The sequence below is a fragment of the Ictalurus furcatus genome, chromosome 7 (genome assembly GCF_023375685.1).
Source record: "Ictalurus furcatus strain D&B chromosome 7, Billie_1.0, whole genome shotgun sequence".
NCBI classification, from domain to species: domain Eukaryota; kingdom Metazoa; phylum Chordata; class Actinopteri; order Siluriformes; family Ictaluridae; genus Ictalurus; species Ictalurus furcatus.
Window position 1 is genome coordinate 31,620,930 of NC_071261.1, and position 22,911 is coordinate 31,643,840.

Below are 22,911 nucleotides of genomic sequence, written 5' to 3' on the forward strand. Positions count from 1 at the left end.
TCGGAAACTATTTAGTGCGACCAAGTAGAGGAAATCAGGAAGGGGGTGAATACTTTTATACAGTGCTGTGTGCAGTGTATTTGAATGGAAGCCTGGTTCACTCTCTCTAACTGTAAAAAAAAAAAAAAAAAAGTTGCGTTAACTTCAAACTTACAGAGTAAGGTCACATCTCCCAGCTTGTACTCTTTAGTTCAGCTGATGGAGTTTTTATAGTTAAAAAAAAAAAGTTAAAAAGTGATTCGACTCTGAATCGACGCAGAGTCCACGCAGGAAGCAGAATCCACGCAGGAAGTGAATCAAACATGCGGTGTGTGTTGTTTTTATGTGTCCCGGAGATTTGGACCAGTGAATGAAGATAGAAAATAAACGTCGAATTACGATTCACAGGGTTTTTGAGAGCGGTTCTAAAATGGTCGATGGTGTATTGATGTTTTTGGAGAGGGTTCTGTGCGCAGTAGGGGAAGGTTTCTTTACTTTTCCCCCTCAGCCCCTCAGTGGGAAACCCCAGATGATGTGAATGAAGCAGACCGAGTACAGTGCAGAAAGTGGTTTGAAGTCCATGTTGATCTTCTATCGTGTTAGTAATCTCTCTCTCTCTCTCTCTCTCTCTCTCTCTCTCTCTCTCTCTCTCTCTCCTTCAGGCTCTGTATGAGAACATGTTAGTGGAGCTGCCGTTTGCTAGTTTCTTCCTGTCCAAGCTGCTCGGGACCAGTGCTGACGTGGACATTCATCACCTGGCCTCGCTGGACCCCGAGATGTACCGGAACCTTCTGTTCCTCAAGAGCTATGAGGGAGACGTGGAGGATCTGGGCCTGAACTTTACCATCGTCAACAATGACCTGGGAGAGGCTCAGGTTACATATCAGATATCAGACCTATCTCTCTCTCTCTCTCTCTCCCTCTCTCTCTCTCTCAGATAGATAGATAGATAGATAGATAGATAGATTATCTATTGATTATCTATCTATCTATATATCTATCTCTGTCTCTCTGTTTCCTTCTCTCTCCCCTCTCTCTGTCTGTCTATTTCTGTCTCTATCTATCTATCTGTCTCTCTCTCTGTCTCTCTGTCTCTCTGTTTCCGTCTCTCTCTCTCTGTCTGTCTGTCTATTTCTCTCTCTATCTATCAATCTATCTTTCTGTCTCTCTGTATGTATCTATCTATCGATCTATCCATTTGTCTCTATCTGTCTCTCTGTTTCCGTCTCTCTCTCTCTCTCTCTCTCTCTCTCTGTCTGTCTGTCTATTTCTCTTTCTATCTATCGATCTATCTTTCTGTCTCTCTCTATGTATCTATCTATCTGTGTATCTGTCTGTCTCTGTTTCCCTCTCTCTGTCTCTCTCCATCTATCGATTTGTCTATCGGTCTGTCTATCTATCTATCTATCTATCTATCTCTGTCTCTATGTGTCTCTCTGTTTCCCTCTCTCTTTCTCTCTCTCGCTCTCTCTCTCTCAATTCATTTCAATTGATTGTTTACATACAATGTTACCAAAGCATCAATATAGATCAGAAAGGAGAATTAAAATAATAATAATAATAATAATAATAATAGAATGAAATAAAATTAAAATGATTATAGGAATAATAATAATAAAAATAGAATAAATAATAATAAATAGTAATAATTAAAAAATAAATAAACTAAACTAAAAATATAAATAAATAAAGTGAAAATATCAGGTGCCGGGTAGGACGAGAGTGGAGCGGTTACAATAATTATTTACATTCATGCAATAAAGTAAAATACATTGATGTGAATGAAAACTAGAGTAAATAAGCAGTATGAGTGTGTGTGAGTGTGTAGTGAGATGTGATCAGAGCAGTAGTGGTGTTGTGAGTGTGTGTGAGTGTGTAGTGAGATGTGATCAGAGCAGTAGTTGTGTTGTGAGTGTGTAGTGAGATGTGATCAGAGCAGTGGTTGTGTTGTGAGTGTGTAGTGAGATGTGATCAGAGCAGTAGTTGTGTTGTGAGTGTGTGTGAGTGTGTAGTGAGATGTGATCAGAGCAGTGGTTGTGTTGTGAGTGTGTAGTGAGATGTGATCAGAGCAGTAGTTGTGTTGTGAGTGTGTAGTGAGATGTGATCAGAGCAGTGGTTGTGTTGTGAGTGTGTGAGACTCCGCCCCCAGCATCACCTGCATTCAGTGTGGTTCTGATAGGTTTCTCTCTATCTGTCTCCATCTCTCTCACGTTCTCTCCATTTGTCAATCCCTCTGTCTATCTCTCCTTGTATGTTTGTCTATCTCTCTCTCTGTCCATCTGTCTTTCTCTCTCTCTCTCTCTCTCCTCTCATTTTATATTTTGAGTGTATAAATATACCCCCCCCCCCCCCCCCCCCCCAATGTTCTTTGGTTAATGATTGAGCCTAACTCTGACTGTGTGTCCAGCAGTGGGATGATAAAGCATCTCTCTCTCTCTCTCTCTCTCCTCTCATTTTATATTTTGAGTGTATAAATATACCCCCCCCCCCCCCCCCCAATGTTCTTTGGTTAATGATTGAGCCTAACTCTGACTGTGTGTCCAGCAGTGGGATGATAAAGCATCTCTCTCTCTCTCTCTCTCTCTCTCTCTCTCTCTCTCTCTCTCTCTCTCTCTGAAGCTAGTATCCTCACCACATCAGTCTTAAACATCTGCCTCATTATAAAGGACACTTTTTATCCACCATGGCTTAGAAGTGAAAAGCAGAATACAACTAAAATCACCACTTGCGCATGCGCATGCGTGTGTTTGTGTGTGTGTGTGTCTATCTGTGTGTGTAATCGTTGTCTTGGTCTCTATGTTGTGTGTAAGTGCTGAAGTAAATTTGCGAATGAAGACGAATCAATGTGGGACGCTTCGCTACAAACACCTGAGGCGCGTGACTCGGCTCGTTTCTACATACGAGAGCTGCAGCTAATCGCGAGTGCAGCTTAATAGTAAACAACCCGTAATTAGGAAAAAATGGCGTTTGGTAGTAATAATGAGATGAATAATAATACTATTTCATTTCTTTAATATTATAATAAAGATGAATCTTCAGTGCATTGGAGATTTAAATGTAAATCAATGTGAAGGTGAAAAACTTATATAAATGTACACACACACACACACACACACACACAGTAGAGCACAGACTTTGGATTATCCGGAGGTCAGTAAGGAAACCGTCGATGTTGTCACTCCATCATTTTTCCCCTCTAATTCTCTCTCTTTCTGCTTTTCCAGGTGGTTGAGCTGAAGCCGGGGGGGAAGGACATCCCGGTTACCACGGCGAACCGCATCGCCTACATCCATTTAGTGGCCGATTACCGCCTGAACAAACAGATCCGAGCTCACTGCCTGGCGTTCAGACAGGGCCTGTCCAACCTGCTCAACCTCGAGTGGCTGCGCATGTTTGACCAGCAGGAGATTCAGGTAACGTTCAGCCAAGCACGTGCACACACACACACACACACACACACACACACACACACACACACACACAGACACACACACACACTGCCTACGCTTATTCTACCACAAGACTAGCAAAAATGTAATAATTCGATTAGATTTTATCTAAAAAAATATATTTTTGTATTTCAAGAATGAGTTTTGTTTTAATTTCCTTCTCACCGTTTTATTTATTAAACACACACACACACACGCGCGCATTCATTCATAACTTATGACTATCTCTATGCACAGATGTGTGACGCTCCTCACGTGTCTTGTCCGCTTCAAGTCTGCTCCCACACACAGGCTAGCACTGAAGTGGCTCCAGCGCAGCTTCACAAACACAAACAGATAAACAGGACGTGTACATAAAACAAGATGGGGACAGAGATGGAGTAAGATTAATAAACAATAATATGTGGAATGATACCAAAGCCGTAAAAGACGATAACGTAGGATAAAAGTAACGAATGATGGAGGGAAAAGAAGAAAAATAATTATTCAAATTGAGGATCAGCACTGCATGTATTGAGAGTCCCTGAAATTCAAATGAGTGTAGAAAGAAGAATGTCCCTTAGTGTTGGCGGTATTCTCGTTTTAATTTCATCATCCTGTACTTTAGTTTATTACCGTTTGCTGTTCTTTATAGTATTTTTTACTATAAAGTACTTTCGTCATTATTACCATACTTATTTCCCAGTATTGTATATCCCCGCCCCTGGGGGCGTGTCTCGCTCTCCAGTAGTAGCATGCACGTCTTCCCCGGGATTATTCCTTGAATAAAAGGTCGTTTGAAAGCGCGTGGAGTCTGTGTGACGTCTCGGAGGAGTGTTTTACCAGCTCGGAGCTGTTCGTTGCTCAGACTGATGGAGAACGTGATCATGAGGGTTTCTCCATCAGGAAGAGTCGAGTAATATCGTTTTATCAGACGCCTCCCAGTGTTCGCATAACAAACTAAACGCGCAGCATCTCGTCGTCTAGGATGACCTTTTCCCTTCAAGAAATTGTCTGTGTTTTCAGGAACCATTTAGTGTGGTAAAAATTAGAGGAAGTCAGGAGGGGGCGAATACTTTTTCACATCAGCGTGCGGGTGAGAAATCCTCCACAGTTAGTTCCCGAAGCTGCTGTACGGTTATTTAGATTGGAGCAGGGCGTGTGCTGCATCTTGAACGCTATCGGCTGTTCCGTCAGCACGTTGTCACCCTGACTTCCTGTTTGGAAAGGAAATACATCAACATACGGAATCAAATCACGGACATGGACGCTTTACCTCCCTCTGTGTGCGCTGACTGATTTCTATGTCCATCGTGTCTCTCAGGTTTTGATCTCCGGCGCACATATACCTATCTGTCTGGACGACCTGAAGGAATTCACCCGTTACTCAGGTACACACACACACACACACACACACACACACACACACACCTGTTATTCATTACAGTTGAATTATATCGAGCATTGTTACTGTACGCTTCACTTCTGACAACTCGAGTCACGCTTAAAACATTTAAAAACCCCCGTCACTGAGTGGTTCATGGTGTGCAGGAGGTTACTCGGAAACGCACCCGGTCATCAAGATCTTCTGGGAGGTGGTGGAGAACTTCAGCGACGAGGAGAAACGCAAGCTGCTCAAGTTCGTCACCAGCTGCTCACGTCCTCCTCTGCTGGGGTTTAAAGTTAGTACACACACACACACACACACACACACACACACACACACAATCACTGGCTCTTTATAATATAAAATCTCTTCTGCTATAAATTCGTGTATAAAAAAATTCGAATCAATAAGTCCTATAGCTCTAATAACAATAATATGATTATTCAGTCTCTCCAGGATTTTACGATCGCAGAAATGAACGCCAAATGAAGCTCCGCAATATCCGGAGGCACGTACGATTTTTTCAAAATCAGCGCAGATTTTCCCCGGATTCGAGAAAAGGCGCGTCACGTGACGTCATCACAATAACACGCATTCAGCCGAATCGATTCACGTGCGTCCAACACGAGTACAGCTCAAAGGTCTCGTTTTGAACAATAGGTGTGTACATGTCTGTAATACACGTCCATAATGCGACTAAAACAGGAGTACTCCACCTGTCTTAATTCCATTAGAGCTTACTTCGATTATGACCTTAATTAGATTAAGGTAAGTAAAAATTGCTGTTTACATGGTAGTTTCTTAATTAGAGTATGGTCTTAATCGGATTAAGAGTGGATTATTGTTGTCCGTGTAAACACAGCTACTGATTACTGATGACGTTAATCTGATTAAAGTCATACTCGAAGTAAACACACACGGAATTAAGACGTGTGGAGTATTCCTGTTTCAGTCGCGTTACAGACACGTACACACCTTAATCACTTACTTTCTGGTTTTCTTTAAAATATTAATAATAAAGACATTAAACTTGTGAAAAATGTGATATTACCTAACAAAGCATTACATCGTGTTATTGTCTTTCAGAGAAAAAAAAAAAAATTCTTGCGAAAAAAGAAAATGGTCTTGTTCGTACATAAATTTAAATGGGATTTTCACACGGAGATGGGGAAGTGGTGCGCGCACGATAACGATACACAGTGTTCATTCTCTTCTTTCAGAAAAATAACATTTAAGAAAAAAAAATGTAAAAAGGGAAAATTCTTCAAATAAAAATATGAAGTTTAACTGGCAAGAATTAAGAGAGGCTTTTTAATGAATTTGACTTTGGAGCGGACAGAGAGAGAGAGAGAGAGAGAGAGAGAGAGAGAGAGAGAGATGTGGAGGGAGGCTGGCAGACACGGCGGGCACGAAAAGAGAGCGAGCGCGAGCGAGAGAAGACGACATGAGACAGTCCAAGCCGTGATGCCCTGTCACCTCTCCCTCATCTCCAGCCATCCCGGCGTTAATTAGGTGCCGTTAAACACCCGGGAATTCATTAAGGGAGAAATGGCCCTGTCAGAGGAAGCCATTTAAAAAAGATGATGGAAACCCTTTTCTCAAAGAGATGGCTCGTGCTCTGACACTTCCTCGATAAGCAACGATACTTTAATACGTTAATTGTTAGAAAAATGGTGCTGTTAAAGCAGAACCCTGAGATGGGATTTAATCGGGTTCTAACCCTGGCGCGTGGGCAGTCGCTGAAAGTCAGCTAGAATTTGTGTGGGATTTTGTGACCGCGATGACCTTCTGGGTATTAGCCGTCATGCGCTGCGATGATTTTAGTGATGAAGAGCGGTCAGCGTGACTCTTCTATCCCATCAGACGCGTGTAGAGATTTGCAGCTCTCGTGGGATCATGATGATGGTCTGCTTCAGGTGACGATTAAAATAAGAATCTTAGACCGCCTCACCCCACACCACCTTTATCTTGCGTATGTTTGCCCTGTTGTTGTTGCTGATCTGTTTTTTCTCTGGATGTCTGGTTCCTCCTCAGGAGCTCCACCCTGCCTTCTGCATCCATAACGGGGGGAACGATCTGGAGCGCCTCCCCACCGCCAGCACTTGCATGAACCTCCTCAAGCTGCCCGAGTTCTGCGACCAGCACCTGATGAGGAGCAAGCTGCTCTACGCCATCGAGTCGTCCTCGGGCTTCGAACTCAGCTGAGAGCCAGGGGGACGGACCGAAACGGGGGGGCGGGCCGGTTCTTTATTCACAAACGTGAGACGAAAGAGCAAAACATTTGACATGCTTGGACCCCGTTGCTGGGAATGTGATGAAGGACAACGGGGAGACGGTTTTTAATTTTGATCCTGGACACGGATTAGTCAAAACAGCGTCGAAGGAAGCGACTGCACCGCTCGAGACGTCGTCATTCAAAGCACTGCACATCTCCGAAACATTAAACACGCGATGCATAACTCACCAAAGATTTTTGCTAGGTTATTTTTGTAGTGCTGGTGCTGGACGTTTAAGAAGAGACGTAGGAGTGCTAACGAGATGCTAGCCGCGTCTTTCCGATGTGACCGAGGACGATGTAGCTTCGCCAATAAATACAGAGGTTATTCGTGCTAACGCGGAGATTTTGCTTTGCTCTAAGATCAGACCGCTGAGCACTTTAGCTATATAAAATTATTAGTAGTTCAGCATTAGCAACAGTACGTCGTGATTTTTAGCTTTGCTAATAACGGGCTATCACGGGTGACGCAGTAGCTACAGGGAAACTCCGCCTGTCTTTATTCCCCCCCCCATCCAGGATTGCTAATCGCTGTTTTAAAACGAGACTGCTAAGATCTTGAAGATCCACTCAGACGTGCGCTATTATCAGTGCAGCCACGTGCACAGTGTACAGTACGGTCGATGTGATTCATCACAGAAGAACTAGCTGACTAACCACCTAGCATGCTTGATAACTGGTGTGCTAACTCTCTTCTTTGCTAGCTCACTAGCCTCTAATTGGCTGGTTGAACACAGCTAGTCTGATGTTTTTCTTTTCAACCTAAATATGTTGCGTTTTATTTCTCCTTTCGCTCCTACCATGCTTGCTAGCATGCAGCGAGCTCATTCATTAGTTTGGTAAATAGCTAGCGAACACTATTTTTAAGTCGTCCTGTCGATCGGTTCGGTGACTAGCCAAGTAAAACCCAATCGGAGCTTGGCACAGCTCGCGTACATGTTTAAGTATTCCGTGTTCTTGCTCGTACATTCCTAAATAGCTTCACCCACCACTTCTGCTTGGTTTCAACGTCAGCTCGCAGTGCCTTCTGGGTAACTTTCTGCTCCTGGATCCTTCCAGCTTTAAAGGGTTCATCTAACCATCTTTTCTTCATCTTATAATGTGACGGGTGTTCAAGCAAAGCGGGAAAGTGGATGTGATGTTCAAAAAAAAAAAAAAAAAAAAAAAAGGGGGCGTGGCTTTGTTTTAGAATTTCATCGAGGAGGAAAACATTTAGACCTTTTTTTTGTTTTGTTTTGTTTTGTTTTTGGTTGGAGTTTCTCTTGTCATGATGACCGATGACGGTTTCAAGCACTAATACTTGTGTGTTGTGAGTGTGTGTCCGTGCTCAGGGATGGACAAATCCGGAACCCAGGACCCAGTCGCGAGCAGGTTTAATAGGTGTACTAGGACTTTTGAGAGCACCATCAGCAGTGTCTTTTCTCCCGTCCCGCAGCCAGAGCGAATAAATAAACCTCCTATCGACTTTCAAAAAAGCGGTTTTGAACTACACGCGCATGTTTAAACAACCCATTCACGTCATGTTTTTAATGGGTCGGGGTTCTACTCGTCACCTGCAGCACTCCACACACACATCGATCAAGGACGCGTCGCAGTCATCGTCACGGTGACCAGATGCTGACGAACCCGAGCGAAATGCGGAACGATTGACGGATAAGGACAGGACGAGGAGGATTCCTACACCGAGTCTTCCCCTGAACCAGGAATTGAAATATGCGTGTCATTCTTCAGCGGTAATGCGTTTACATAGACAACTCGCTTGTTATACTTTTGATTTTAATTAAATTTAAAAGGTTTCCGTGTGACGGGCGAGCGGGTGTGATTTGTCTATCCCTGGTGGAGGATCGACTGACGGTGTGAATTAAACGTTCTCACAGGTTAACGGTCATGGGACATTTTTATGAAAGTTTCTAACGTTTGTGGAGTGAGTTAGTTAGTTAGTTAGTTAGTTAGTTAGTTAGTTAGTGAGTGTTTTTTTTTATTTTTTTATATATATAAACGTGTGCACTTTTCTCTCTCATGGTCACGGTCACGGTCATTTCTGCCTCAGCATGGCCGTGTTCATTTCGTGCACTGAACAAGCAGCGCGTCCTCTTGACTCGTCGAGCGTCGGCACTGAACCTGACGCCTGTGCAATAATGTCCACGATCGCAAGGCCGTGTCGGAATCAGCATCGCGATCGCCGCTTTACGCTCTCTCTCTCTCTCCGGCTCCGGCTCGTGCCTGTTCGTTTTCTCCTTCCCCTTCTTCTTCTTTCAGTCGTTCAGAATGAATACGAGTGCGTGTCCTCCTCTCTTGCACAGTGTGTTGGAAATGCTTCCTTTGGTCTCGTCTTTTTCACTCTGTACAGCAGGACGATCTCGCAGCATCCCTGTTCATGATTTAGAACAGAAACGACACATCGAGTCCGCCCCGACTACAGTTCCAACCCGAGGTGAAATCCGCAATAAGGGCACGGGACGTCAGACTGCCTCCATATCCGCCGCTGTGAGACGTTTTTTTGTGCTGAAACGTTAACCTCCAGCGTGCCCTGAGCGCTCTCACATAATAATGATTAACACCGTGTTCTGAGCACAGAGAAAAATATCTATGTATCAGAGTGTATGTAAAAAAAATGATTAAATATGTTTTGGGGGATTTTATTTGCAATCGAGATTTGAGAACTTTTTATTACTGTGTGTGTGTGTGTGTGTGTGTGTGTGTGTGTGCACGTGTGTGGTTGGAGAACTGGTTTCCAAGTTTTATGGCCTCTGACATATAATTAAAGAAACATCCAGTGATGAAACACGGCGTGGGGCCGATCTGTCCGCTGGACACAAATTAAGCCTGTGTGTGCTTGTCATAAATCTATTAGTGAAAGAAAGTGAGTGTGAGATGAGAAAGCGAGGATATATCTTTATTCATCCTTGGTTCGTCTCCATACCCTTCTCCCTCTCTCTCTCTCTCTCTCTCTCTCTCTCTCTCTCTCTCTCTCTCTCTCTCTCTCTCTCAGGGTGAGCGAGGCTCTGATGTGCGGTGCACAGAAAGGGCTAATTGGGTCTTAAAAAGCCGACTTGTCCCGCTGCTATGAGGGATTGATTTCAATTATGGCGTGATTTATTTGGGCCTGTTACCTTATAATGGATTACAGCTCGCAAAGTTAATGCTGCTGGCCATGAATCACGCCACACTCACGCATGCACTGGGTATTTCCAGGCGTCGTTACAGCTCTTGAGGTCAACTTATTTAACACCAGAGTATGAGTATTAAAACATTTAATCCCAGACAATTCATTAAGGTTGACAGATGGTCTCGAACGGGGTTTTGTTTTTTTCTTCTTTTTCGCTGGAGTATTTTATTTTTTATTATTCTACTTCTCCAAAGAGCTTCACTGCACGTAAACGCCGCGAAAAAAGATGCTTTGCTCATTGGTCACATCCTCGAACGGTGTTCACGCAGAGAACTGAGGAGGGGAACAGATGTGTAGGTATGTTCTGATGTTAAAGAAACTGGAGGGGAACGGGAATCAAGACATAGAGTATTTGATGAAAAAAGACTCCAACAACATGCAGGTCAGAGCTGATTAGCAAGGCCACGGCTAGGCAAAAGAAATCAGACAACAAATCCTGACAAAACAACAGTAAATAAATCCTGAGTATACATGACTAGTCTATACACAGTATATACACATACACATTTGTAGCATGTACGTACCTGCGGTTTTCTCTACGTCGGTAAGATGCCAATTTAACATGAAAGACAAGTTCATGGAGAAAGCAAATGATCATGAAGACAACTGTATACCATAACACACCTAAAGCGTTCTCTCGCATGTATCATCATCTAGTAACATCTCTGGACCCTTCGTTGACAGGCGTGGGCAGGGCTAGTTTGGGAATCCCTCTCCTGCTTGCTCTCACAGTTATTTTGCAAGGTTCTGAGCATCAGTAGTGAAAAATGAAACAAATTACTATTTAAAAAAAAAAAGTTTTTTTATTTTTTTTTTAGATGTTGGTGTTTGGTGTTGCGTAAACCTGACAGCAATGCTGGTATGCTTCTGGCTCTGTCCCTAAATACTTACAATCTTAAGCACACTGCAAAAAAAAATTACAGCAAGTGAAAACATCATCCATTTCCAGTATCAATTTCCATCCATCCATCTTCTATACCGCTTTATCCTTTTCAGGGTCACGGGGAACCTGGAGCCTATCCCAGGGAGCATCGGGCACAAGGCGGGGTACACCCTGGACAGGGTGCCAATCCATCGCAGGGCACAATCACATATACATTCACACACCCATTCATACACTACGGACACTTTAGACACGCCAATCAGCCTACCATGCATGTCTTTGGACTGGGGGAGGAAACCGGAGAACCCGGAGGAAACCCCCGCAGCACGGGGAGAACATGCAAACTCCACACACACAGGGCCACGGTGCGAATCGAACCCCCGACCCTGGAGGGGTGAGGTGAACGTGCTAACCGCTAAGCCACTGTGCACATTTGTTGCTAATTTCAAGCTTGAAACGGTCTTATTCTGATCGCAGATCATTTTTCTAACTGTAAGCATTTATTCCTAGCATAAAGCAAAATGATCTGCCATGAGAATAAGATCATTTAAAACGTGAAATGAGTAAAAACATCTCAAAACAAGCCGAACGATCTCATAATAAGAAAGATTAGATACATTTGCCCCTCTTAAAGGCATTATGATTGATTTTTTCGCCGTGCAGTTGACAAAAATGAGCTGACACATTTTCCACAATTTGTTGAGGAACGAAGATATTTGTAAACAATTCTCGTATGAAACGGACAAAGAGGCAACGATGAGCACTGCGAACGTCTTCTGGTCCAGATAAAAGTACCCACTCTACAGAGGAAACGGTAGGTTTACGGAAACACCATGCAGAAACTAAAACCAGCTAAGGTTCCTCCAGTGGAAACAACCGGCCTAAAGTTCCTGGGTTCCTGAAGACCTACACCAGGAACCTTTGTAAAAAGCATATGTGTAACACTGTGGTGACAAAGGTTTTGGTATATTGTGCTTTCGATGAAAAATGCTTACTTTGGACAGATCTGGACATGCCATCCTTGGAAAACACAATGCCTTGATTTTTTCACCTAAATAGGTTTGTAAAATTTGGTAAAATCTCAGAGAAAAAAAACAGCATGTTTACAACACATAATACTTATAAAATGAGTAAATAATAAAAATATATAATACTAAATCATAAAATATAATAAAAATATATATAATACTATTATAAACCCCGATTTAAAAACTGGATAATTATTAGAATTTTAAAAAATGACTAACTTCAGAAAATTTTAGAAAAAAGCAACTTTAAAAAAAAAAAAAAAAGAATCTTCTCATCATTACACTGCCTTTATTTATGTTCTGGTGTACAAACTAGTTAAAGTTAAAGTTAATTAATCACTCTGGTCACTTTCCCCCACTGTTAAACCTTCATTAATAATAATAATAATAATAATAAGATGTAAGGGTAGCACAATGAAATGAGACTATTAGTGATGTTTAAAGGGTGGTTGTGTTTTTTTTTTTCCCCCCATTTTCTTGCACTTCTTGAGTTTGAGCACCCACTTGTGGTAATATTAGCAGTGCTAGAACTTTATTTTATTGTGTTTTAATAAATGCCACAGTTATCGAATAACCTCTATTTTAGTTCAGTTGTAAGAAATGGGTTCAGTTTAAGTTCTGTAGAGTTAGACAATCTAAGAAAAATGTATAAGTGAAGTGAGAAATGGGTGACTTTTTATTTTATTAGGGGGAAAAAACTGAGTCATTTACAGTCTCACAGGAACTTACAGACTCCGATTTACAGTCTCACAGGAACTTACAGACTCCGATTTACAGTCCCACAGTAACGTACAGTAATTTACACTCTCACAGGAACTTACAGACTCAGTGATTTACAGTCTCACAATAACGTACAGACTCAGTAATTTACAGTCTCACAGGAACTTACTGTAATTTATAGTCTCACAGGAACTTATAGTAACTTACAGTCCCACAGGAACTTACAGACTCAGTGATTTACAGTCTCACAGTAACGTACTGTAATTTACAGTCTCACAGTAACATACAGACTCAGTGATGTACAGTCTCACAGGAACTTACAGACTCAGTGATTTACAGTGTCACAGGAACTTATAGTAACTTACAGTCCCACAGGAACTTACAGACTCTGTGATTTACAGTCTCACAGGAACTTATAGTAACTTACCGTCCCAGGGGAACTTACAGACTCAGTAATTTACAGTCTCACAGGAACTTACAGACTCAGTAAATTACAGTCTCACAGGAACTTACAGACTCAGTAAATTACAGTCTCACAGGAACTTACAGACTCAGTAATTTACAGTCTCACAGTAACGTACTGTAATTTACAGTCTCACAGTAACTTATAATAACTTACAGTCCCACAGGAACTTACAGACTCAGACTCAGTAATTTACACTCTCACAGGAACTTACAGACTCAGTGATTTACATTCTCACAGGAACTTACAGACTCAGTGATTTACATTCTCACAGGAACTTACAGACTCAGTGATTTACATTCTCACAGGAACTTACAGACTCAGTGATTTACATTCTCACAGGAACTTACAGACTCAGTAATTTACATTCTCACAGGAACTTACAGACTCAGTGATTTACACTCTCACAGGAACTTACAGACTCAGTAATTTACATTCTCACAGGAACTTACAGACTCAGTGATTTACAGTCTCACAGGAACTTACAGACTCAGTAATTTACAGTCTCACAGGAACTTACAGACTCAGTGATTTACACTCTCACAGGAACTTACAGACTCAGTGATTTACAGTCTCACAGGAACTTACAGACTCAGTAATTTACAGTCTCACAGGAACTTACAGACTCAGTGATTTACACTCTCACAGGAACTTACAGACTCAGTGATTTACATTCTCACAGGAACTTACAGACTCAGTGATTTACAGTCTCACAGTAACTTAGTCTCACAGTAACGTATCGTCTTAAAGTAACTTACAGGAACTTACAATCTCACAAGAACTTATAGTAACTTACAATCTTACAGGAACTTACAGTAGTGTACAGGAATTTATGATCTCATAGTAACTTACAGTCTCACAATAATGTAGTGTCTTAAAGTAACTTACAGTCTCACAGGAACTTACAGTCTCACAGGAACCTAGTCTAGGTTTAGATTTCTTATTAATTTGTTTGATCTCTTATCCAAGTTCCTGTTTTGTTTGTTTATTAGCTCTTATTATCCAGCATTACAGCGTCGATGTGTCTGAACTTGCTGTGCTGCTCTCATAATGTCGTTACTCCCTTTTTTTCTCACCAGGGTGGGAGGGACTTTTTGATGTATGTCAGGTGGCATGAACCTAATGAGTTAAATTTTTCCGTGTGGAGCTGCTCTGGTCTTTCTTTCAGGAACTAATTCCACTACAGGTAAACAATAATTATTGTTGTTAATTTAAGCAGTTTTTTTTTTTACTTTTGAGGCATATACTGTACATGTTAAAAGATAATTATGCTTTCAATCTTTTTGAAATATATATATATATATATATATATATATATATATATATATATATATATATATATATATATATATATATATATATACCTCCTCAACTACAGTGTCTTTTAAAAAGAACAACAGAAATACTAAGGCACATTACTTTGAACAATTAAATCTACAATTTGTTATAATATCATTGTTGTTTTGGTGCTTTCTGGAAAATTCTATGATTCCCAGGGTGCATGACATGTTTTGGTCCACCGTTTGACATATCTACTTTGAGGAACAGTATGAAGCCACGAAAGCAATGTAAAGGATGCAGTCAAGCAAAGCAGTGTCTTAGTGCTAGGAAATCTCAATCATTTAATTGATTAATTATTGACATTCTGGTCCTGAAACTTAAAGTGCCATTTCAAAGTTACGCCGCAGTTCTATATGAAATACGTCTGCTAAAATTTTCAGTAGAACCAGAGCATATATCTGACAGCCCCTGAGGCACACCCAGAACATTCTAAGAATGAGTCACGCATGAGATGGTGAAAAGGTTTATACAAATCATCCAGGTTTATCCAGTTTAACTTGAATGTAAGTTGTACGGTGGATAATTTTGAAATAATTCGACCAAATCGAGCACAGGTCGTCCCATTTGTTAAAATGTTTGATAAGATTTACTGACAAACAAAATAAATAGAACCTAATGAACAGGACGAACATGAATCAGAGATAAAGCATACTTGAATCTGAATTAATAGATGTGATAGACACTGATGGCATCTTTGGGTCTCCTCTGTCAGTCATGGCTTCCTCCAGAAGCACAGCACATCAGCTTTCCAATGCGTCTAAAAAGGTTCTGTGTGATTACTGCACTGAGGAACAGCTGGACGCTCTAAAGTCGTGTCTGGACTGTAGAGTTTCTTTCTGTTACACTCATCTGATGCCTCATAAAACTGTAGCAAAACTCAAAAAGCACAAACTGATTGAACCTGTGGAGGTCCTGGAGGATTACTTATGCAAGAAACATGAGAAGCCCCTCGAGCTGTTTTGTAGAGATGACCAGATGTGTGTGTGTCATTTCTGTACTAAGGAAGACCACAAAACTCACAACACTGTTCCTATAGAGGAGGAGTCTAGAGCGAAGAAGGTAAGGGACATTTAGACATTGCACAAAGCTATCTGTAGATTATGCAAATATGGAATTATGACTTGCATCTTGCCCCATCGTAGAGCCAGCTTGGTGAGACACAGGCAGACATTCAGAAGATGATCCAAAACCAACTGAAGAAGATTCAAGAACTCAAATCCTTTGTAGAACTCAGTAAAGTAAGTCTCATTATAAACCCCACTTACGTCTATCCCACCGTTAACACTTCATTTAAGGAACAGCTACCACAAACGTCATTAAAAATACATCAAACATGAACTTATTTCTGACTTTAAACTAATGTGCTGTTACTAGTGTATTTTACAAAATATTCCCCTTACACATGACTAAAAGGACCATGAGATCACCTCATCCTATCAACACTTTTCTGTTGCATTACTAGGGAACCCTATTTGCATGCCTCTGTCAATCAGTTTGTCTAAAACATACAGCTCTGTGTCTCCATCACAGATGTGGCTAGTATTATCATGTTAGCAAAGAGTTATTCAATAGCAGTATATCCTGTCGCTTTCAAAAGTATTCAACCGCCCCGGAATTCATCAGATTTGTCTGAACGACATATGATAAACGCACACATTCCTCCTGCTAGAGTCTTTATTGCAAACTAATGTTCTCTTAGAGTAGATTTTTGAAGTCAGAATTATGTACTGGTCAGCAAGTATTTCAAAGAAAACCAGAAACTGAAAAATGCCGCTTGCATAAGTATTCAATACCCTAGGATCCGGAAGCTCAAGAGGAAATTTATAGTTTTACGAGGACACAATTGACTTATTGGCCTTCACTTGTGAAATATTAAAACGGCTCCTATTTTCTGAACCTAAACCACCTCAGTTGAGCTCTCGTTGAAGAAACGGTCAGTTTGCAGGTGAGCATTCTAGGAAAATTAAAGCTTTTAACTTCAATTTAAACTTAAAATTATATCTATGAGGTTGGATATCCCAGTAAGCACTGTTGGATCAATAGTAAGGAAGTAGACGCTACATCACACCGCCCAAGCACTACCTAGACAAGACTGTCCCTCAAAACTCACTTCAAAAACAAAACAGAGACTGGTGAGGGAAGCAACAGTGAGGATAACAGTCACTCTGAAGGAGTCCTGTGGTGCAAACCTAATGCATCAATTAACACCATCCCTACAGTGAAATATAGTGGTGGAGGCTTTTCTTCCTGAGAACCAGGGCTTCTTGTCAAAATGGAAGGGAGAAAAGATGGAGCAAAATACAGGGGGATATTACAAGAGAACCTGCTTCAGGTTTTTCTGCTAAAAAAAAAAAAAAGACAATAAAAATAAGCTTGGGAGAAGCTTCACCTTTTAGCAGGACAATGGTTCCCAATACAAGGCCAAATGAATGCAGTTGTGGCTAAAGACAAGATCTGAATACCACTGAAAATCTGTGGCACTGTTTGAACATTGTAGTCAGCAAACAAAATTGATCTGACCTGAGGAACCTTGTGGAAATCTGACAGGAAAATGGGTGAATATCACTCCCAAACAGTGTGCAACGCTGGTAGGAAGTTACCCCAACAGATTTAAAGCTGTTATTGAAGCACAAGGTGGTTCTACCAAGTACTAGTCTAAAAGCTTCAAATACTTATACAAGCTGCATTTTTCAGGTTTTTTTTTCTTTTTTTTTTTTTTTAAAGCAAATTATGAATGTTTACTTTTTCTTTAATTAATTTTACGAGCAGATTGGTGCAATAGAAAATACTGGCTGGAACAATGCGTAAGTGTCACTTGTAATACAGATGAATCTGATGACTTTTTAGGGGGTGAATACTTTTGCAAGGCACTGTATATGGGGAAAAAAATAATAGTGGCCCTAAAATACAATGACGTGGAACACCACACTTTACTTTTGTATGCGTAGAGAAGTCACAATTAGTATTTATACTAATTGGCTTAGTGGTTAGCACGTTCGCCTCACACCTCCAAGGTCGGGGTTCGATTCCTGCCGTGGCCCTGTGTGTGTGGAGTTTGCATGTTCTCCCCGTGCTGCGGGGGTTTCCTCCGGGTTCTCCGGTTTCCTCCCCCAGTCCAAAGATATGCATGGTAGGCTGATTGGCGTGTCCGTAGTGTATGAATGGGTGTGTGAATGTGTATGTGAGTGTGCCCAGCGATTGATGGATTGGCACCCTGTCCAGGGTGTACCCCGCCTTGTGCCCCATGCTCCCTGGGATAGGCTCCAGGTTTCCCTGTGACCCTGAAGAGGATAAGTGGTATAGAAGATGGATGGATGGAAATTGATACTGGTATTCATATAAGATTTGAGCCAGAAACAAGCTGTCCCCTTCACACCAAGAGAATGTTCTAGTCTAGCTAAATGAATATTGTCTGTAGTATCAAAAGCTGCACTGAGATCAGATAGAACAAGGAAAGGAAAACAACCCGGGTCAGAGGCCAATCAAAGGTCATTTACTGCTTTAACCAATGCTGTCTTTGTTTTTTTTTGTTTTTTTTTAAAACTCATATTAGAAAAACACAGAGAAGGAGAAAGCAAACATTGTAGAGATCTTTAGCGCTCTGATGCACTGCATTGAGAGAAGCCAGGCTGAGCTGCTTAAGGTGATGGAGGAGAAGCAGAAAGCAGCAGAGAGGCAGGCTGAAGAGTTCATTAAACATCTGCAGTGTGAAGTCACTGAGCTAAAGAGGAGAAACACTGAGCTGGAGCAGATCTCACACACTGAGGATCACCTCCACCTCCTACAGGTCAGAGTCCCTCTGTTTCTCAATAGCAGTGCAGCACATGACAGGACAGCAGTCCCCATGCTGAGGGATTTCTCCTCTCTCCTGCTGTACTGTAGATTTACCCGACACTGTGCAGCCCTCCACACACCCAGGACTGGACTGACGTCACAATTAACTCTCATCTGAGTCTGGAGACTCTGAGGAGAGCTCTGTCTCAGCTTCAGAAAACTCTCAATGAGGAAATGGAAAAGGTTCCTGAGATTAGTAAGTACTATTCAAGTGTGGGGTTTGGCAAAAAAAAAAAAAAAAAAATTCAAGAGAAAAATACGTAATACACATAATTCAACTTGTGTGAGAGAAAGTGACCACAATGAGGAATGTGAGAGCACTGTAGCTGCCAGATGGTGGTGCTAAAGGGCCATGTTCCTGTATTGTCCTTGGCAATATAAACAAAACTGATTCAACGACAATGTTGAACTACACTGTCAATGTGATTCTAAGGAAAGTTGAAACAACAACAACAACAACAACAACAACATATAATCCCTAAACTGTTCATGTGAGAATACTAAGATTTGGTTTGTTCTTTCTTTGGAATCCATCCTAACATATCCTAGTAGTGATTCATGTATTATTCAACAAATACTGTTGCCACATCCAGTGGAAATGTTATGACCAATATTTACCATGAAAATGGTGTGTTGTTATGAAATTTGGTCTGTACACGGATGGAAGCAGCAGGGGAACATGTACCAAATTGTAAATAGTTAACCAATTGTGGATTTAAATTTACATCAATATTTCAATAAATATGCTTTGTGACAATGTCCATTGTTAAGAGCACTATAGTGTATAATTAAAATGAAAAGAATTAAGGAGCCAATTGAAATTTTCACATGATTTCATTAGTAATTTGAACTTTAACCCAAATATTTTTCATTGTATTTTATTTATTTATTTATTTATTTATTTTTTATCTCTGAAACACTGATGCTTGCCTACCATGGCCTGTTTGTGCTAGCATGAGGACAAAGACTCAGTTAAGACTACACAACACTTCTGTAAGTTGCTCTGGATAAGGGCTATAAATGACTAAAATCACATTTGTAAGATATTCACATATGCACATATGTAAATTTGGTTTTAACTGTGCTTTGGTGGGGCACAGTGGCTTAGCGGTTAGCATGTTTGCCTCACCTGTCCAGGGTTGGGGGTTTGATTCTCGCATCTGGTGTGCATGGAGTTTTCATGTTCTCTCCATGTTTCAGGCGTTTCCTCCAGGTATTCCGGTTTCCACAGACATGTGTTGTAGGCTGATTGGCATCTGTAACTTGTCCATTGTGTGTGCGATTGTGCCCTGTGATCGGTCGGCACCCTGTGCGGGGTGCCCCGAGTCCCCTGGATAGGATATGGATAAATGTATGGTCTTTAGGCGCAACACTCAATATTGCGTCATTTTCTAAAATTGGAATGAACTCTGTTTTAAATTAAGAAGTAATATTAACAATAGTAGCAGACAAAGCTAGTTGAACAAATGTAAATGCTTGCAAAGTAGTGCGGGAACCTTGATGAGCTCTGCTTACGTCTATATTTTTCTAATTGTGTAACAATCCTGATCTTCACAGGCAAATATTCATATTGTACAGAAAGTAACAATGTCTTTTCATGTTTTCCAAACAGAACTGAAGAGAATTCGGCAATATGCAGGTGTGTGGCCTCTTACACATGACAAAGTGTTCTTTTAATTATTTCACATTTTTATAATGTTGAAATTGTCTTTTTCTCTCAGTGGATGTAACTTTGGATCCTGATACAGGAAGTCCTGCTCTCATCCTGACTGATGATATGAAACAAGTGAGACATGGAGACTTGCGACAAAACCTCCCCGAGAACCAGAAGCGATTCGATCATTGTCCCTGCATACTGGGAAAGGAGGGATTCTCCTCAGGGAGATTTTACTATGAGGTGCAGGTCAGCGGGAAGATTAAGTGGGATATAGGAGTGGCCCGGGAGTCTGTTAGTAGGAAGGGGGAGATTACATACAGCACTGAGAATGGATACTGGGTCTTATGTCTGAGGAATAATACTGAATATAAGGCTTGTGACTCTCCTCCTGTTCCCCTCTCCTTGAAACCGGCTCCTCAGAAGGTGGGGGTGTTTGTACATTATGAAGAGGGTCTGATCTCCTTCTATAATGTTCACACCAAGTCTCTTATCTACTCTTTCACTGGTCAGACTTTGAATGGAAAAATCTATCCCTTCTTCAGCCCTTCACTCAATAATGGAGGCAAAAACTCAGCACCACTGATCATCACACCTGTTCAAACTGAAATAATGCTTCCATAGAAATCAACTCTGTGCTGTTAAGCTTGCACCACTGTAATATTATATTAAAAATACTACTAAGAGGGAGGTTTTCTACATAGAATTTGTAGCAGTCCCATCTAATGTAGTGTATACTGTCCATATGGCCCGTGGGCAGGACCGGCCCAGTACAGGTTCTAATTCAAACCCAACAGATGAATTTGGATTTTCATTTCGTGGACTTTAATTAAACTGAAAGATTCAAATTGTAAACGAAAAAAGATCAATGAACTCAGGGACATAAATTCAGCTACTGACTGAATATATACTCGTGAGTAAAATTTGCTAATTTCTAACTGTTCATTTACAAACTAACATTCTTATGTTGTAACCATGTGTATTTCCAAAAGAACCTAGTTAGGACTTTCACAGCACTGGGTGTGAATATTTTTGCAGTTAAAACATTTAAGTTTTTCATTCGTAAAACATTTTGCAAACTATATTGTGTGTGTATGTGTGTGTTATTGGTCTGGCCTTCTTGACATTGGACTAAGTATAATGTAGCTCGTCACCTAAAATATATTCTGACTCCCCAGATGTATATCAGTCTCCCACTTCGACTGGTTTATGTGTGGAACTGCTTGAAGTTTCATTTACTAAATGCAAAAGAGCTTTTAAACAGTTAGCTAGCATGATGAAGGCAACACTATTGTTTTGTTATCGTACTTACCTCATTCAGTACTGGTGTAAGTTTATTATTTTTTTTAGCTTTATCGGGTTTGTCTTGGTCACATTTTTTTTCCTTCCAAGCTGTTTAATTTCTTTATTTTTTTTTTGTTATTTTATTATTCGGGTGTAACTGTTATGTGTATGTGATATTTCTCTGAGGGCGCACTGTGGCTTTTAGTGGTTAGCACGTTCGTCTCACACCTCCAGGGTCCGGGGGTTTGATTCCCACCGTGGCCCTGTGTGTGTGGAGTTTTCATGTTCTCCCCGTGCTGCGGGGGTTTCCTCTGGCTACTCCGGTTTCCTCCCCCAGTCCAAAGACATGCACGGTAGGCGGATTGAACTACCGTGAATGGGTGTGTGAATGGGTGTGCACAGAAGGAGCCTCCCCTGGCGCACCCTGAGCAACGTTCAGTATCATACTGCTGAGCGGCGAATCCTTCCACCACGATGGTTCCGCTATGAAGTGGAACCTCGACACGGAAAGAAGAAGATTTCTCTGAGTATTACAATGCAGAAATTCAAGTGCGAGATTTGTGAAAGTACATTTCAACACGTTGTGCCCTGAAATTGCACACGTGAATTCAAGTAAATGTGTGACATCATGTGAATAAAATGTGATAAATAAATAAAACCATGTGTTACTTGTGAAAAAATCCATGGAAACGAATCCATTAAAGTAGGCACCTAGCAGGAGCAGTAAATAGTATTCATGTTATCCATGAACATGAAAAGGGCCTGGAGTAAACAAATGAAGCTCTTCAAAATTTCGTACATACTCCGAGGATCTATGCAACAGAATGTACATTATTTGCGATATGGCAGAACTACTGTAAAACTCAACATTCATTACAGCTTTTTATTTAACCATAGTGTCTGGTTTGGGGGGGGGGGGGGGGGTGCAAGCACCTGCACCATATATAGAAAGAGTCTCAAGCTTCAAATTCATGGGCGTCCATAAGAGTCATGCACAATTAACACTGATATATAAGACACAACAGTGACTACTTTCTGAGGTCACTGCTGCACCATCCAAAGCACACTCACCTACTATATCTCAATATGATGCCACTGTGGTAGAGAGGAATACCCTCTTTCAGTAGTGCTCCTATAATAATTAGAGCCCTGCTGCCTGCTCTTGAGAACATCTCCAACACACCCCTGCCATCCCCTCTTCACTCTCTTGCCCGCTGTAAGGCATTACAGGTATATCAGCGCTTGCACTGCAGGACTTAGGAAGAATAGCTTCTGTCCCAGAGCTGTCAACCTTCTTATAGTATGTTACGCTCTCATCTTTCAGTTAGAAACACATACACATCTGGACACCTGTCCTGGCAGTTTTGTTTTTTCTTCTGCGGGTCTCCAGGGTCTCTTAATACCATTGTGAAGCGTGTAGTCAAAAAATAATCTTGGACAGTTGCTAGGACTAATTGTGCTCTGAA

General features: G+C 41.2%; 2 protein-coding genes across 3 annotated transcripts in view; both read left to right on the plus strand.

Annotated features, from left to right (window-relative positions):
* Positions 1-10,884, plus strand: part of ube3c (ubiquitin protein ligase E3C) — a 37,096-nt gene extending 26,212 nt beyond the window's left edge. For both annotated transcript variants that reach the window (XM_053629806.1, XM_053629807.1), the window contains exons 20-24: positions 642-854; positions 3,204-3,392; positions 4,732-4,798; positions 4,959-5,089; positions 6,829-10,884. In XM_053629806.1, coding sequence (XP_053485781.1) covers positions 642-854; positions 3,204-3,392; positions 4,732-4,798; positions 4,959-5,089; positions 6,829-6,999 — 771 coding nt within the window. In that variant the 3' untranslated portion in view covers positions 7,000-10,884. The remainder of the gene's footprint in view (positions 1-641; positions 855-3,203; positions 3,393-4,731; positions 4,799-4,958; positions 5,090-6,828) is intronic.
* A 3,598-nt stretch (positions 10,885-14,482) lies between these two features.
* Positions 14,483-22,292, plus strand: LOC128610474 (zinc finger protein RFP-like). The gene is made up of 7 exons (XM_053629811.1): positions 14,483-14,518; positions 15,386-15,732; positions 15,816-15,911; positions 18,227-18,460; positions 18,556-18,703; positions 20,120-20,146; positions 20,229-22,292. Exons 2-7 carry the CDS (start codon positions 15,388-15,390, stop codon positions 20,783-20,785), a joined length of 1,407 nt encoding a protein of 468 aa, XP_053485786.1. The 5' UTR covers positions 14,483-14,518; positions 15,386-15,387; the 3' UTR covers positions 20,786-22,292.
* Positions 22,293-22,911: the final 619 nt, after the last annotated feature.